Below are 15845 nucleotides of genomic sequence, written 5' to 3' on the forward strand. Positions count from 1 at the left end.
TAATATACTGTTCCCACTGCTTTCCAAAGACAATAAAAACCTTAATGGTGGTAAAACATTACCTACATGACTCATTTGTCTGTATAGTATGGTATGAACATAAGCAACCATTACACAGTACCTGTTTGGCCCTCTTCCTGGCGTCGTCCAGCAGGCGGCCTCTCTCAACAGAGCGCTGCACCAGCTTCTCCCAGCGGCCTTGCACACTGAGCAGCAGGTTCTTGATGAGGACCACATCCTGTTTCTGGCTGAAGTACTTAAGGTGTGTGCCCGTCTTGTCCAGCTCAATGATGTGCTCCCTGTGGGAGTTCACCTCCGTCACAAACATCTGCCCACACAGCACAGAGAGAACACAGGTGCAAGTCAAGGAGTCTGATATAAAAATGGAACACAACGGTTTTTAATAGACTACTGTGCTTATGTCATTCGCATGCTTAATGTGCTAATGAGCTTTGGGTTGAATAAAAAAACAGATGGACACATTAAATCATTGTTGGCTGGTTGGCACACCAGAACAGTCAGTTAAAAAACACAACCCTTCATTTGCACATGGCACTGGTATTATGAGTAACATTTAAATATAATTTATTCAGACATTGTTTGCACAGTTTTCCACTAACTAGATCAGAAGCTAATATATAAATATGACACAATAGCAGAGTAACTGAAGCTAATGTTTCTCGCATGAAATTTAGTCAGGGAATTTCCTGACCAAAACAGATGATGCATGAAAAAAATGCTGAAGTCACAAAATATTGTGGTTTTGTTCCTAAATCCATATAAACCGCTACATAAACTAATTATGCATTAAAAAATAAGTCAAAAACCTTGTCCTCAATATTTGCTTTGCCTACACAGGCTCCTCTCCTGGACTTTTAGTAACCCTAGTCTCTGTACATACATTACCTTGTGTTCATCAATCTGAAACATGATGGTTTCCAGTATGAGGGATGCAGGGGAAACCATTGTCAGTGTCTGCTCTGCTTGGGTCAGCCAGTTGATGAAGTCCTGCAGGGAGTTATGGAAATCTGTGGCCAGGGTCAAAGCCTCCTCCAGTTTCACCTGCAGACGCAGAGCAGACTCTGAGTGTCAGTGTCCAAAACTACGGATGGAAACCATTCTGGTGTGCATTGTGTTTCATCCTTGACACATTTTATCTGTGCCTGTATGTTTTCCCCCTCTGCCAAGACTGTATGTATGTTTAGCCTGACAGAGGTCAAATAGCACTGAATCAGAATCTGTATCCTGCACCGGGGAACACAGGCTGTTTGGTTGCTACAACACTAGGTAAAGAGAAGAACAATTACAGTTCAGCTGAGCCACACATGACCTCTGTTTAAACCGAGGAAGTTGGCATCTCTGGAGAGGCTGATGGTGCAGCAAGAATGGACTGATGAGCTTTTAATTGAATGAGACAAAATGTATCCACTGTGGCTGCCCCATTGAAAAACATCCGTTTGGCTGCCTTCGCACAAGCAGCAGTGGAGGGCCAGTGGAACGGCTTCATCACATTACAGTAAATCTTGATTTAATGACGTTAGAAACATGACAAGGCTCACTGATCATTTCCCTCATGCAGTGTGGGTCATACAGAGTACTGCCTTGCAAAATGAGGAATTATTCTGTAATTATGACTAGTCATTTTGTAATTAGAGCCCTCTTTTCTGCTTTGAAGTTGTGTTCAGCTTACTCGCTATAAAAGTGTTGCATACTATTGAGCCCGCAGCTGCTCCTCTGTAGGTAGGTAGGTATTTATCACCATTTTTTTTTTTTTTTTTTTTTTTTTGGATCAGGCTCAAAGTAAATAGGTAAGAAAAGAAAAAATGCATCAGAAAATTTTCAAAAAGCTCAAAAATATGTCTTTTATTTGTGATCCAGAATGAGGAGCTCTGTACGTAGAGCTGAGAGTGGCAAGGGAGAGAAGTCTTATCTTTTTTGTCACGCAAGAATTACATATTGTCACACTTTATCAACAATAATGAGCCGGATCTTATCCAGAAGAATAATGTAGTGAGTAAGAATCAAGAAGAAAGGGCATTCTGACTGATGAACGGTCTTTGGTTTGGAACAAATGTTAGTTTAGCTGTGTTATTTCCTTTACACACTCTACTACTTGTCATCTGTTCACTACAGCAGCATATCAGACACGACAAGACCACAGTTGTTCCATGCTGACTCAGACAACAAATCGCCTGCTCTGATTCACTGTGCAACCACATCCTCTGTGGGCCTTGCCAGCCCTCTGTGCCATTCATTACCGGTGCTGGGATTAGAGGCTTACAAATATACAGTCATAGCTAAAGTGCAAGTTTGCAATTTCTCAGTGGCTTGTAAAAATGGAGGTATGAATCACTGACTTCACGGCAGAGAGATCCATTCAGTGTACGCCAAAGTAAACTGTACCTTTCTCTCAGCCACCTTCGCCTGCACAGCTTCCCATTTGTCCTTCAGGTTTGCGAGGTCCTGCTCGGTGGTGCTGTCTGGGCCCTCAGGTGTCATGGTGAGCAGCTGGTGTCCCTTGCTCATCAGCTGCTGGTACAGCTCCTCTTTCGTCTCAAAGGCAGAACACAACTCCTGCAAAAAAAACAGGACATGAAACTGATGCTCTTATGGGATCCTTGTCAAACTGGTTAAATAACAGTGAAAAACAGCACTGCTATATATCTATATTTATATCTATAGATATAGATATAAATATAGATATATTTATATATAGATATATATATAGATATATAGATATATATTTTTTTAATGTAATATTTTTGTGACTACATTAAAATGTTAGTGTGAGTAATTCACAAGTACTATAAATGTGTTATCATTTTTGTCATTTTTCCAACAGTTTTAGTGTCTCGGTGCTGCACTTTGTCACTGCATTTTCTTTTTATAGTTCTGTCAAAAAAACAAGACTAAAATCGGAGTCCAAAAATGGAGAAAGAATGAATGCAGCGTTGCATACAGAGAGGTTCAGGCATTTTCCCACACACATTAAAGGTTGCACGTTTGTTAACAGTGATTATTTCCAAGCGATCTCCCTGTTTTTGTTCTCATAATGTGCTGCTAATAGCGCTGCTCGAGGGAAAGTTAGCTGTGAGAGCGTACGGGGTTCCCCCATTAGAGGAAAGGAAAACAAAAGAGTAAAACATTCGTAGATTGATGACGGCCAGACGAGGCTAAAATCAATTCGAAACACTTCTGAGTCTTTGATGCATCTTTTCGAGAGGAATGCGACTAGTGTGTTTTGCAGTGTCATTTAATTTTCACACTTCAGATAAAACACAGAAAAGACATAGCTGGGCCCTTGCAAGCCTGCCATCTGTATGCAGCCTCTCATATTGTTGAATACATACCAGATGGGCGTTAAGCTGCTCCCGGGCTGTGTCTGGTAAGCCTCCCACAGCCTTTGATGCCAACAGCTGACGTTCTGTGTCTTTCAGCCATTGCTGCATATCTTCTATCTCACCATGGAAACCTTGGGCCTACAACACAATACAACCTGAGTCAGGACAAAAGGTGTCACACACTCATTGTGAGGAAGCTACAGCTCAGGGAAGAGGATGTCTGAGTTATTAATTCCTTGGGTTAATTTCATCACCGAAAGTGGCTGTCTGAGGTATTCCACAGCCTAAACAAAAGGCCTGATGTCCAATAAATTAAACATTTACATTTTACCTTTAACTTGTGGTTTTAATGTCTTCCTTTATATTTCCATTGTAAAAACGAGGTACAATTATTGCTGTCAATTTGCCAATTTCAAGATGAAAAAAATGATTAATTAAATAACAATAATTAAATAATAATAATAATAATAATAATAATAATAATAATTGTTTACATTGAGCTTACTGAGTTTATAACCAAAATGAATGGATGTGATCATTTGGGACAGCAGACTAAACCCAGCATTTGGCACTTTGCCATTTTTGTGGGATAATTTCTTAAACATCTTCTAAAATACTCCTGACTCTGATCCATGGAAATCTGCTCAACCAGTGACAGATTTATTTATTTCACTAAATCCCTTTTAAGATTCCCTGATTAAATATCCAAATCTAGGGGTTATTTACGTTCTTTATGTCTCCTGTCACATTAAAGATTCCCCCTAAATGTCAAAGTTATGAATAGAAACTCCAGGGGCTGGAACAGGAATGTGGAGGGGGCAGACATAGACCCCGCTCCTCTAAAAGCAACTTTATTACTCTGACATACATATTTAATTGCCTGGGGAGAGAAGAATCAATCTTCGCTTCAAGTATCAATATAAAACATTCCAGAGATGAGGTTCGATCCCAGTAACTTGTTCATGTATACCTGAATAAGAGCGCTTTCAAGTTGCTGCCGTCTCTGCTCGGTCCTCTCCAGAATGGCTTTCCATCTCTGGTTGAGGTTCTCCAGTTTGCTCTGTAGACCAGAGGCTTCCTCTCCAGCGCTGGACTCCACCAGGTCACTTCCAGCTTTGTTCACCGTCTCCACTGTTGTCTTATGAGCCAACACGTCGTTCTGGAGAACCTGCAGAGATAAAACAGTGAGAAATGCTTAGAGCTTGGCCTGACGGATCTGAAACACAGGACAAAAATAAATCTATATGGATGCACAGTAAGCTTGGCAAACAAAGCTGGTTTAATTTCATCTACACTAATCAATATTTTACTTTGAGGAGGTGCTCATATGGGAATAAATAGTTCTATGGTCATGTGTTATGTGATGAAAACTGTGCAGATTTACTTTGCTTCTAAATGACAGCGTAGTGTGTCAAGATCATTTCGCTAATCCCATGGCTGTTATAGGTCAAAAGGTCCTAATCTTGCTTATTTCTGTTTGTAGGACAACACAGTGACAGATGAAAGCGGGCTTATCATACATGGTGCTTGGCAAGCTCGATCTCGATGGCTTTGGGGTCTCCTCCAGCCTTCCTCTGCTCACTGAGCAGCTCCTCGGTGTGGGTCATCCAGGCCAGCAGCTCGTCCAGGGCGTGCTGGAACTGTCCCAGAGCCAGAAGGCCTCCCTCCAGTTTGTGCTGGATTAGTGAGGACAGATCGAAACATTGGATGCTGAATACAGTGAAAACATGGCATGTGTAAAGCAACAGCATAGTCACATTTAAATTGATATTTATGTAGTAAGGAAATGTCAAAATTGTGTCTTGAAAGTCTTGAAGGCAAGAAATAAACCACTTCTTGATCTTATGCATATTTAATGGATTTTCTAATAGTGTCATAATTGTTCAACTAAATGGTTTAATCTCAAAACAGTGTTTCTTTTTTTGAAAAAAAAAAAAAAAAAAAAAAAGGTAATATTTAGAAAAATTATTACATATAGATAGACTGACAGATATTTATGTATACAAGTGATTTTATATATGCATATAGATAGATAGATAGATAGATAGATAGATAGATAGATAGACAGAGAGATAGATAGATAGACAGAGAGATAGATATAGATAAAATCACACAGAAATCAAACTTTTCCAATTAACAGTTTCCCTGTCTGACCTGCCGGCTGATGATCTTCTCGTCCAAGTTGTCCCAGAGCATCTTGAGCTCAGACATCGGCTCCTGGATGGCGCAGCGGTCAGCCTCCTCCACCACTTTCTTCAGCAGGAGGCCCGCCTGGTGATTCAGACGCTCCATCTCGATCTGCAGCTGGTACGCCTCGCCTTTGAACTCCTGACAAAACACACACGCATTGGTTGGCCCAATCAGTCAACACAAGTAGAATGTAAGTAGAATACATCTGACCCTACCGGTTTTCAGCAACCCAGGAGATTTGTCTTGTTGTACATCAAAGCAAATGTGCACTGTATGCAGCTTTTTTTTTATAGACCTTTTGTACATCGACAAAGCAAGTCAAATAGGCTAGTTTGTGAGTCAAATACTCAACACAAACACAGCTGGTATTTGATCTCCGGTAACACTGGATATGTCAATAAAATAAAATAAAAGTCTGAGTGAGAACAGAAGCAAATTCTCATGTTTTCATCTAAGAACGCTCACGGCTGTGGCCAATATGCAGCATCATGTTCACACTGACAGAAACACAATGCTGTACCTTGAGCTCCACAATCTGCTGCTTGACAGTTTCCAGGTCTGTGCCCACAGGTGACATGGAATCCAGTTTGCTCTCCAGAATGTCCACCCAGTCAAACATACCCTGTGTACGAGGTGGGAGGACCATTGTTACTGAGAGAAAACAAAGCTTAGCGCAAAGAGAGTCATATTTCACAGTCATTGTTGTAATATGCATTAAATCCTCCAGTTTGTCTGGTGTAAATCGACAACACAGTAAAACAGTGTGAAATTGTAAAAGAAACCCTGAACATGAACACTATCATCTGAGAAGATTGTAAACACGGCCCTTAAAGTTAGTGAAATCTAAACAGCACTGAATAGAGGGCTTTTAATTTCACACTATGAGAAGACGCTTGAAACGCTTCACGAACATGAGAAAAAGTTTCATCCAAATATAGCGATCTGACACAGTTGGTGTTTATTCTTCAAAATTTATAGGCCTCTAAAATGTAGCAGCACTCTAATTAACTACAATATAAAGTTGTTACAAGCCTTTTAATTTGTGGTTTGATCTGAAGGCCTTAAATGATGCTGGCTGACCATTTTAGTTCAAGATGCATACTCAAGATCTCTCTTTTTACACATCTATTTTTCTATTAATTATACGGAAGAAAGAAAGAAAGAAAGAAAGAAAGGAAGTATGAAAGAAAAAAAAAAATAGAAGTCTGTTGTATAACAGTGTAACCTTAACCCTAGAAACAACCAACCCCCTTGAATTTTTTTACTCAAGGTCCCTTGTAATAAAAACTAAAATCCTGACCATTTGTCATTGTATTCATAGGATTACTTCAGGATCTCCTTCAGTATACAAAGAAGCGGTGATCTGAGTACCTGCAGGCCATCCTGAAACTGTACAGCAGCCTGCATGGCTTCTTCCAGTCGCTCCCCCCTCTCCTTCCATGTCTTATTCAGATTTTCCCACGCTGTGTTCACCTGGAAAATAACACACAAATACTTCACAGTGATCCACATTTGGACAGATAAGTCCAACTGCATGAACACTGACTCCCAAATATCAGCAAGTGAAATCTCTGCCAGTTGAGACCAAGGACCAGATGAAAAAGAAAAAAATGGTGTTTCTGTAATGGTTACTTTGACGATAACGTCTTACCTCATCGAGGCTTTTCTTTATCACAGGTTTATCAGGTTCACCACAGGCAGTCAGAAGCTCCGCACCAAGGTTGCGAACGACATCAAGCTCCTCCTGCAGCCCGTCAATCTCCTCCTTGAACCCCTGGTAGAAAAAAGGAATCGATTTTACACCAGACAAGTGTGTGCTGTCACTTTTAATTATCAATGATTAGTCTGAAATAACCTCATTATCTTTGAGTGGCTATTTCTCTAACCTCCACAAACTCCTGCTGCTGTTTGACCACTGAAGGGTCGACTCCTGGCTCCTCCAGCTCCTTCAGCAGGTCCTGACTGTCTTTGATGGTGACTATGAGGGCGCAGTGGTCACACCAGAACTTGTCTGCCAGGTCCATCACATCCAGCAGTTTAGCCTCCCGCTCCTCCAGCAAGGCCTGGATGTCGTTCCAGATGAACACCATCTGGTCCAGTTTGTCTTGTACAGCTTATGGAGGAAAAGAGCAATCACAATTGTCGCGAGCACATAATAAATCACAGTGAAAGCACGCAATGTAAACAGAAGACTAGAGATTTCACTATCTATTCCACAGTCCAAAGAGGAGCCACAAAGCCATGCTGACATGCAAGCATGTGGATATAAATGTATGAGTTATGTCTGATCGTGTGTCTGTGCATGGGTCTTATGGAAAACCCTCTTGGTCTCTGTCTTAGTTTAGGACATGACTGCATGAGGGACAGCATTTTCACTATTGCCTAAAAATGGAATGGCATTCATGAAAAAGCCATGCCAGCAAGAGGAAAGCTAATATAATTGAGAGATTCAAAAATTAAGTCCCAAGTTGAAGGCTTGAGCCATGCTTTCCAGTAATGATTTCAACTATTTTGACAAAGGCTAGAATTTAAACTTTGGCCGCTGCATGTGTCTTGTCTTTGCCATTGCTATTTTTGGTATTGTTGCCCTGTGTATTATTGAATTATCTTCATCAGTTATCAGCTATTTTAATCATCCTCATGGCCTTCTGTCATGTTCCCCCCTTCCGTATTATAGATAGCAGTTTGTTTTCTATATGATGCAAGTAGTTACGCTCCCAAAACAAAATAAAATGTAATATTAAACAAAATACAACAAATGAAGATAAATTGCAATACCTTTGGCAGATATGTCCTTATCAGCGCCCTCTGATCGTGCAATCATCTCCTCGCCCCGCTGCTTCAGTGTCTCATAGGAAGGCTGCAGTTTCTCCAAGTCCACAGAGACGGCCTTGTTTTCGGCAATCTGCTCCTTGATCTTGTCCACCTCCACTGAGATGGAGGGAGGCTGACGCAGGCGCTCAGCAATCCGCTCCAGGGATTCCAGCATGGGGTCGATTTTGTCGTGGAACTGTTGGAGAACGAGAAAAGGGAAACAGTCAAAACAAACAGCTTCTTTCTCTAAAATGTTATAATGAATGTAGCAGGCCCATACAAACATGCAGCATGTCAATGGGAAATATCAATGGGAGCAAATATAAAACAGATTTTTAAAAAAGTGACAAAAGGTGTAAAAAAAAAAAAAAAAAACAACAACAACATGGAACTACACCTGAACAATTAAAAAGTGTCACCAGTCACCTGAGTGGATTTGGAGATGGCCTCATCCAGAGTGGTGGCTCTCTGCTTGACATCAGCCTTGAGTTGGGTATAAAGCTGGTCAGAGGTTGTGTATTTCTCTCTGATGGGCTCTCCTTCCACTGGGCTCAGTTCAAGCAGTTGGGGACCCGTCTTGTTCATCTTGTCTATGTGGGGCTTGTGCTCGGCAATCAACTCTCGCATTTGCTGGAGAAGATATCTCATGGTCAGTGTGAGGCAATTTTTCATTAGCTATTGCTGAAACTTAAAAAAAAGCTTGGGAAATATGAGTATCTGCTCCAGTTGGCTTCTCACCCTGAGTTCCTCTTGCTGCTGCCTGAGGGTCTCGTACTCGATGGCAGGTGGGGGCAGCTGACTGAAGGTGGTCAGTGTCTCCTGAAGCCACGGCCACATCTCTTCATATGTCTCCCAGAACTGGCTGGCCAGAGACTGAGCTCGCTCCAGCTGCAGACAGCGCTCTGAGTTCAGCTGACTGACGCCACCATACTTTTCCAAGAGTGTCTGAGTCTTGGCCTGATTAAAAGTGGAAAAAGAAAAATATATTAACTTTAGTTCATTTGTAGCAGATGGGAACAGTGTTAATGGACAACTGCACAATTTTGCTAAAGTTGGATTTGAAATAATGTCGGAATGTTTCATTGTTTACCTTCAAGATTTCCTTTTCCTCTTGGTTTTTGCTGTTCATGATGGCTTTGCCTGTTTTCACAATCTCATCCACAGCATCTTTGTGCCTCATGATGTCCATAGAGAAGATCTGAAAAACCAGTAGACGACGTTTTGCTGGATTCCATAATGCAAATGAAAAACTGCTGCACAAACTACTGAGTTTACTGTGTTATGGTGACCCACGTCTTTCTGCACACACACAAGATGACAGACTGACCTTCTGGGCTTGTAGCTGGGCTGTGGTTTCGTCCTGCTCCAGCCTGATATCACCCATCGACAACAGCTTGCTCTCAGCCTCGGTTAGCCAGGCCAGTTCAGAATCTGCTGCTTGTTCAAACTAGAGATGGACAGGGAACAAAAACAATTGGCAAATTAGAAAAAAAGAAGAACAGGAAGAGCAATGAAGCAGAGGTGAGATAGCAGAAGAAGAAGACGAGGAAGAAGAAGACAATAAGGAACATAGAGGAGGAAGAAGAATGAAGAGGAGGAGGAGGGGTGGTAGAAGAGGAACCATGGTGAGGAAGAAAAAAGAAGGAAATGAGAAATAAAACACAGAGATAAAAATGAATTCAAATAAGAAACTGTTATCGATTCCTCTTTACCTGCTGTGACTTGAGTATGTCAGCATTGATCTGGTCGACGCGCCGGGTGATGGCATCGCTGACAGCCCTGTACCGCTCATTATCCTCAGTCACCAGCTTGTCCAGGTCCTCGCGAGCGTGCCACGGCACCAGATCCAGGAGAGAGCTGCTCAACTCATTCAGTTTGTCCACCGTCGGCTTTTGGTCTTTGGTCTCCTTCAACAAGGCCTTGACAAGGTGACATGACATACAATACACATCAATCCAAGTATAATCATTTAACAGAGGTGTTTTTTTTAAATAAAGATATAAAGAGGTACATCAAGGGTGATTACAGTGCCTTCAGTGCCTTTAGAAAGCCTTACCTTCTGCCTGTGTTGCGCCTGAGTGAGCTGTTCTCCCACTGGCTCCCGAGCAGCAAAGTCACTGATCTCAGCCTCTACTTTCTCTAACCAAGAGCACAGCTCCTCATGCGTTTGCTGGTGCTTAGTAGAAAGAGTCAGCACCTGCTCCAAGGTCTTAGACACATTATCGCTCATAGAGTTGATCTCAGCATACTTTGATTTTATTCCGTCCAGTTTGCCTTGGATAACAACTACCTCATCACCTACAAAAAAGAAAACAAAGTAATGTTGATGCATTAAGAAAAGGAGTGTGTTTTATCTCTGTTGTACCACACAGAAACCAATAAGGTCAGCTTCATGCAAGCAGATTAAGCAGTGTACCATTCTGTTGTTTTTGATATAATGGTCTCTGGATCCCTGACAAATGATGTGTGGCTTTGTATAACTTTTTGAAGATAAAGTGCTGTGATTAAAACTGAAGTCACACATCTCTCAACCGTAAGTACATGGAACATGCCAAACTAATAACCTTAGTTTCAAGTTGGATTTTACAAATTACATGAACAGTGCCTCATTATGAATACCTTGTCAATGACATAAGTGAGCTCAGAAACCTAACCTGCTAATTAAAGTTCCACCGTCTACATTATCAAAGCTCTTGAAACAACTTTGCTTGTTGCTGAACTGTCCTTCAATTAACCACGGAGGAGAGAGAGAGAAACTTCATCAGAGCCAGAAACCTATGCTGAATAATTCACTGTTATTTTGCACTCTCATTTGTATTCAAAGCTACTACCAGATGTGTAATTCATCTCTCCCTGTGATAAGAGAGCCATACAGTAAGACAGGCATACCTGTTGTTTGTTTCAGCAACTCCAGTCCATTGGCAATAGCCTGGTCAACATTCTTCTTCCTCAACTCAATGTCATTTTGCAGTGCCTGAAAATAAAAAAAATAACCTTAGAAAGTCCTTGAGACTGAAATGAACTTTCCCTTCCAAACAATATCCAGCACATAAAAAAATCAACCAAAGGATGACTGATGTAATTTAAGTGAAAGAAACACAATGCTGGGCCTGAGGAGGAGTGTATACCCGTTGTTCTGCCAGCTGCTTTTCAAGAATGTCTATTCTGTGGTCTTCCACAGACATTTCGCTCAGTCTAGTGTGCACCTCGTTGAGCCAGTTCATGAGAGCCACCTCGTCCTCTCCAAAGACCTGGGCGTTTGCCAGAGCTTGCTGCAGCATCTCCGCCTTCCTTCTGCATCGCTCCTGGAGCTCTATGTAACTGGCCTGAGTGGCGTCCAGTTTAGACTGGACCAGCTCCTTATCGTCCACCGAGCTCATGGATCTGAGCATCTGACCCAGGCTGACAGCCTGAAACAGGTCTTTACTGTGTTTCATAATCTCCTCCTCTAAGGCCTGACCACAGAGAATGGAAAACAAACCAAGAAAATGTGACACAAACACAAAACACAAATGTGAAACACAAATATGAAACGCAATGAAACTTAATGAAAAACTGAATGGGAAATAATGAAAAAACATAAACTTGAAGTAAATTATAAATAAATGAGCAAAAAGTAAGAATTCAGGAGAATGCAACCTACTGTGTGATGAACAGATCTGGAAGCATATGGCGATGATGTATGATCATGTATGGAGCATATTACCTTATGCTGAGAGATCTGCTCCTCCAGCTTGGCCGTCTCAGTGCCAATGGGCTCCGAGTTCACCAGGTGTTTCTCTGTGGAGGCGAGCCACTCACTCAGGGGCTCCAGGGTCTCATGGAACTGCTGGGTGACCACTAAGATGCTCTCCAGATGCTTGTGCCTGCCACATTCATTATAGAGCAGAAAAAGTAGTAGGTTAAAAATAAATCCATCCATCCCATTTAAATCTGCAGGTGGTGAAGTTTATTTCAAGCCCTGTCACTGATAAAGTGCACTATTGGGAAACAGTGACACTAATGGTTCATAAATGTTTTTCTGTACATCCATTTAATGAGAGGAACCTCAAACCATTCGATTTTTTTCTTTTTCTTTTTTTAAATTACAGAGTATTATAAAGAACACAAAAAAATGCCTGCTGTGATGGATGTCTGTGCTCCGTGACCCTGCCAACATTTAGTTATTGTGTTGCTACGGCATGTACTTTCATTATGTAAAGTTATATGACCACCAAACAATAAAAGTGTCTACACCTTGTGTTTTATTTATCTATTCTCATCATCAAGTAACTCTACTTTGCTCAAATGGATGTGAGAGAAAATAAAACCCATGTGTGCCAGGCTTTCCCTCTGACTTTCATGTCCTTCCTATAAAGCAGAGAATGCAGGTATAGCTCCTGAGTCAATATCTGAACTTCGTATTTTTATCTGAATCCAAGTTTTATTTACGCAAAAGTGACACATCATGAATCATATCTGCAGAGTTGCAACTTCTTTTTTATTTTCCAACAATGCAAAACATCTAATGGTCAGCAACTGCTCTAGTCCAGTTTGGACTGAGAAAAAGGTGAGGCACTGTGGACGGACCATCTTCAAGATGTGGTCCATTCTCTCCCTAGGACTGCTTCCAAAGAAGTAAGGGAGAAATTTAAATTTAAATTTTAGTTTGAATATGTTAATTGGTTGTACCTTTGACCATACCTAGAATCAAGAAAAAAATAAGCTCATGTTCATTAAAGCCCAAAATCACTGTCATAGTCTCAAAATGCTTTAAAGGTCCACAGGTTATAGAAAACTATACATATGATGAGTACATCAAAGTTCAGATCCCTTTCTATCTTAGCTAAACCTTTTATCTGTGGAACATACAGTAAAAACCCATTTAGTTTGCTTATTTACTATTTTACTATATTGTCAGGTTATCAGAGGTGCATATTGAGAGGCAGGTTTAACATTACAGGTGTTCATACAGACCTGCTTTCAGCCTTCTTGAGAAGAGTGTCCCACCTCTGCCCCAGGCATTCAATCTCCTTTGCAACCTTCTCCTTATCCACAGACTCTGCCAGCTCTGCAACCTTCCCTCCCTCTTTTTTTATCAGCTCTACTGTTGGCTTACGGTCATCCAGCAGTCTCTGTAGGAGCTGTCAAAGGCAAACAAAGGACATGACTTATTGGGCGCCTTTAACATGTTCTCGCTGTGAGCACCTCTTTACGGTGAAAAAGCATAAATCTAACAGGCACAAATTAAGTATCCATTAAACTAAAAGCTTTTGTTCCACATGCATGTTTGACAACGGATGTCAATTTAAAGAGATGCTGATGCCTTAATGTTGTGTGAATTCTCTGGTGTTGAAGTGGAAAGACTGAAACAGAATGGCTGCAGTGTGCTGCGGATGTTTGTGTATGTGTGTGTGTGTGTGTGTGTGTGTGTGTGCCTATGTGTTTATATGTTTGTACCGCACAATGTTGGCTTACTTTCTGCTCTTGTATCTGTGCCTTGACCACTTTGTACTCTGCAGAGGGAGCCTTCTGACTGGCCACCAGCTCCTCTGTGTCAGTCAGCCAGCTGAGCAGTGACTCCAGAGCATCCTGGAATCTCCCACAATGCAACAGGGCTTCGTGCAGCTGGGCAGAACGTTCAGCAATCTATGGAGCACATGTTTAACATAGATGTGACCCGTGTCAAGGCCAAGACAGCTAGTCCCACATTAGTAACTTATTAAAATAGAACACTACAATAACAAATAATGGCAATATGTTGCACTCCTGTTACTTGATTTGTATGTTTTTTCTTTTAATAGCTATGTAAAAGCAACCAAGAGATCATCTGACAACCAACCTTCTTGTTGAGGGTATTCCACTTTGTATTGACATCCTCCAAGTCGTCCTCAAGCCTCTTGGTGCTGGTGCCTTTAGCAGCATTCTGGATCAGCCCCTGGCCAAGGGAGTTGATTTCTTGAAGCTGTGTATGCAGTGGATCAATCTCATCTTTCTGGAAAGCCTGTTGTCAAATGTAAAAAAAAATAAATAAAAATAAGCCAACATCAGTCTTGTTTACGGGTTCATCTGCTTTTTGTTAGATGGAAATGATGCTTCAGTCAAATCGGTACTCCATCAGTAAAGGCCAGAGCTTTCAGTGATGCACCGCTTGCTTTCTTGCTTCTTATTTGAAATTGACTAAATTAAGATTTTTTTGTCTGTACTCATCCCCCTTCTTCCTATGGATGATGACTGTATATGTGCATTACTGGTCACTGTCATGATTGTGTCCTCTAAAATGCATATCTGTGTCACTGACACTGTCACTTCACCTGAATCAGTCCTTTGAAGTATAACAGAAAAAGTATCAGTTAGAATAAAAAATAAAATTGGATAATGCAGATGTTATGCATATCATCGGTCAGTCCTAGTGTTTAAGGGAAATAATGCCAGGAAGTTATGCCATTTCCAAACACGTACAGAAACTGTCTTCACATCTTCTGCACATGTGTGTTAAAAATACATCTGACATACACAGCTCTTTCTGACCAGCCAGCAGCTGGGAGAGTGTGGTTATCAGTTAACACACAGATGTGCAAAATCACAAACACAGACCTCCAGGCTGAACTAGTGAGCTAAACCTAATTCAGCCATCATGTAATCTGATATACAAGGACACCAAGCCAGCAGCCTGGAAACACTAATCTGAAGAGGCATATCATCAAGTAAAACATGTGTTTGACCAGCTGATGAACCAACCCAGATATAACGGAAGAGGCTATTTCTGGGCACCTGTGAGGAAAAGAGACCCACGAGGTCCATTTCAGGACAAGCAGCCATGGCAGTCAGTAAGGTCTCTATCTCTTGTTCTCCGATGTGTTGGAATGCCTGCAAACTGCCATTAGGTAGACAGGCCTCCACTGACTGAAGGAACTCCTCCAGCTCCTCCATGCTGTATTTGGGCGTTTCATGTTGCACTTTACATGGTTTTGACTGCCGGTGGCTCTCGGCTAGGGGTACAGAATTTCCGTACGTCTCTGGCTGGGTCACCACCACACTGACCAACTCGCAGTCCTCCTGAGATGACACATCCTCCAACAATTCAGCGGTGGACAGCTCATCGTAGTCTGTTAAAGTCCTCGAACGCCACGCGGAGCTCTCATTTTGAGTTCTCGAGCCTGACCCGGAAGACAGTCTACCAGTGGAGTATTTGTATTCTCCATTGCTGATCGATTCCCTTTCATTTGTCAAACAAGATTCTACCTGTTGTGGTTCCTGGACAAGGCTACTGCTGTGGTACAGAGATCTAGACAGGTTTTCCCTGGCAGGAGAGAAAGGGAACTCCTCCTGCCCTGAGCTTAGTGAGCGCCCTGTTTTCAGGTCCGCAGACATATGCATGGCCTCCGAAGAGGACAGGCTCCTTGTACCAGGGCCCGGTCTTCTGTGGGATCGATGGCCACGTCGTTCCCTCTCCACAGTGGGGCTGTACAGGCCTGAGTCGTCCTCTGATGTCAGAGAGCTGGTCACACTCTGTCCTCT

At 41.8% G+C, this 15845-nt stretch overlaps 1 protein-coding gene across 6 annotated transcripts in view; it reads right to left on the minus strand.

The window, feature by feature from the left end:
* The window catches only part of dst (dystonin), a 118434-nt gene that overhangs the window by 15305 nt on the left and 87284 nt on the right, over positions 1 to 15845 (minus strand). For 5 of the 6 annotated variants that reach the window (XM_030070441.1, XM_030070439.1, XM_030070438.1 and 2 more), the window contains exons 56-79: positions 14167 to 14328; positions 13803 to 13973; positions 13302 to 13468; positions 12052 to 12211; positions 11474 to 11800; positions 11235 to 11319; positions 10402 to 10643; positions 10058 to 10264; positions 9673 to 9792; positions 9436 to 9543; positions 9084 to 9302; positions 8772 to 8975; positions 8310 to 8541; positions 7418 to 7644; positions 7183 to 7305; positions 6903 to 7004; positions 6052 to 6153; positions 5496 to 5669; positions 4862 to 5017; positions 4312 to 4509; positions 3351 to 3479; positions 2404 to 2574; positions 907 to 1062; positions 122 to 328 (exon numbers count right to left, since the gene is read on the minus strand). In XM_030070441.1, the coding sequence (XP_029926301.1) occupies positions 122 to 328; positions 907 to 1062; positions 2404 to 2574; positions 3351 to 3479; positions 4312 to 4509; positions 4862 to 5017; positions 5496 to 5669; positions 6052 to 6153; positions 6903 to 7004; positions 7183 to 7305; positions 7418 to 7644; positions 8310 to 8541; positions 8772 to 8975; positions 9084 to 9302; positions 9436 to 9543; positions 9673 to 9792; positions 10058 to 10264; positions 10402 to 10643; positions 11235 to 11319; positions 11474 to 11800; positions 12052 to 12211; positions 13302 to 13468; positions 13803 to 13973; positions 14167 to 14328 (4149 nt within the window). The remainder of the gene's footprint in view (positions 1 to 121; positions 329 to 906; positions 1063 to 2403; positions 2575 to 3350; positions 3480 to 4311; positions 4510 to 4861; positions 5018 to 5495; positions 5670 to 6051; positions 6154 to 6902; positions 7005 to 7182; positions 7306 to 7417; positions 7645 to 8309; positions 8542 to 8771; positions 8976 to 9083; positions 9303 to 9435; positions 9544 to 9672; positions 9793 to 10057; positions 10265 to 10401; positions 10644 to 11234; positions 11320 to 11473; positions 11801 to 12051; positions 12212 to 13301; positions 13469 to 13802; positions 13974 to 14166; positions 14329 to 15845) is intronic. The other variant, XM_030070442.1, reaches the window with a different exon arrangement.

This window comes from Myripristis murdjan, chromosome 15 (assembly GCF_902150065.1).
Source record: "Myripristis murdjan chromosome 15, fMyrMur1.1, whole genome shotgun sequence".
In the NCBI taxonomy this organism is placed as follows: Eukaryota; Metazoa; Chordata; class Actinopteri; order Holocentriformes; family Holocentridae; genus Myripristis; species Myripristis murdjan.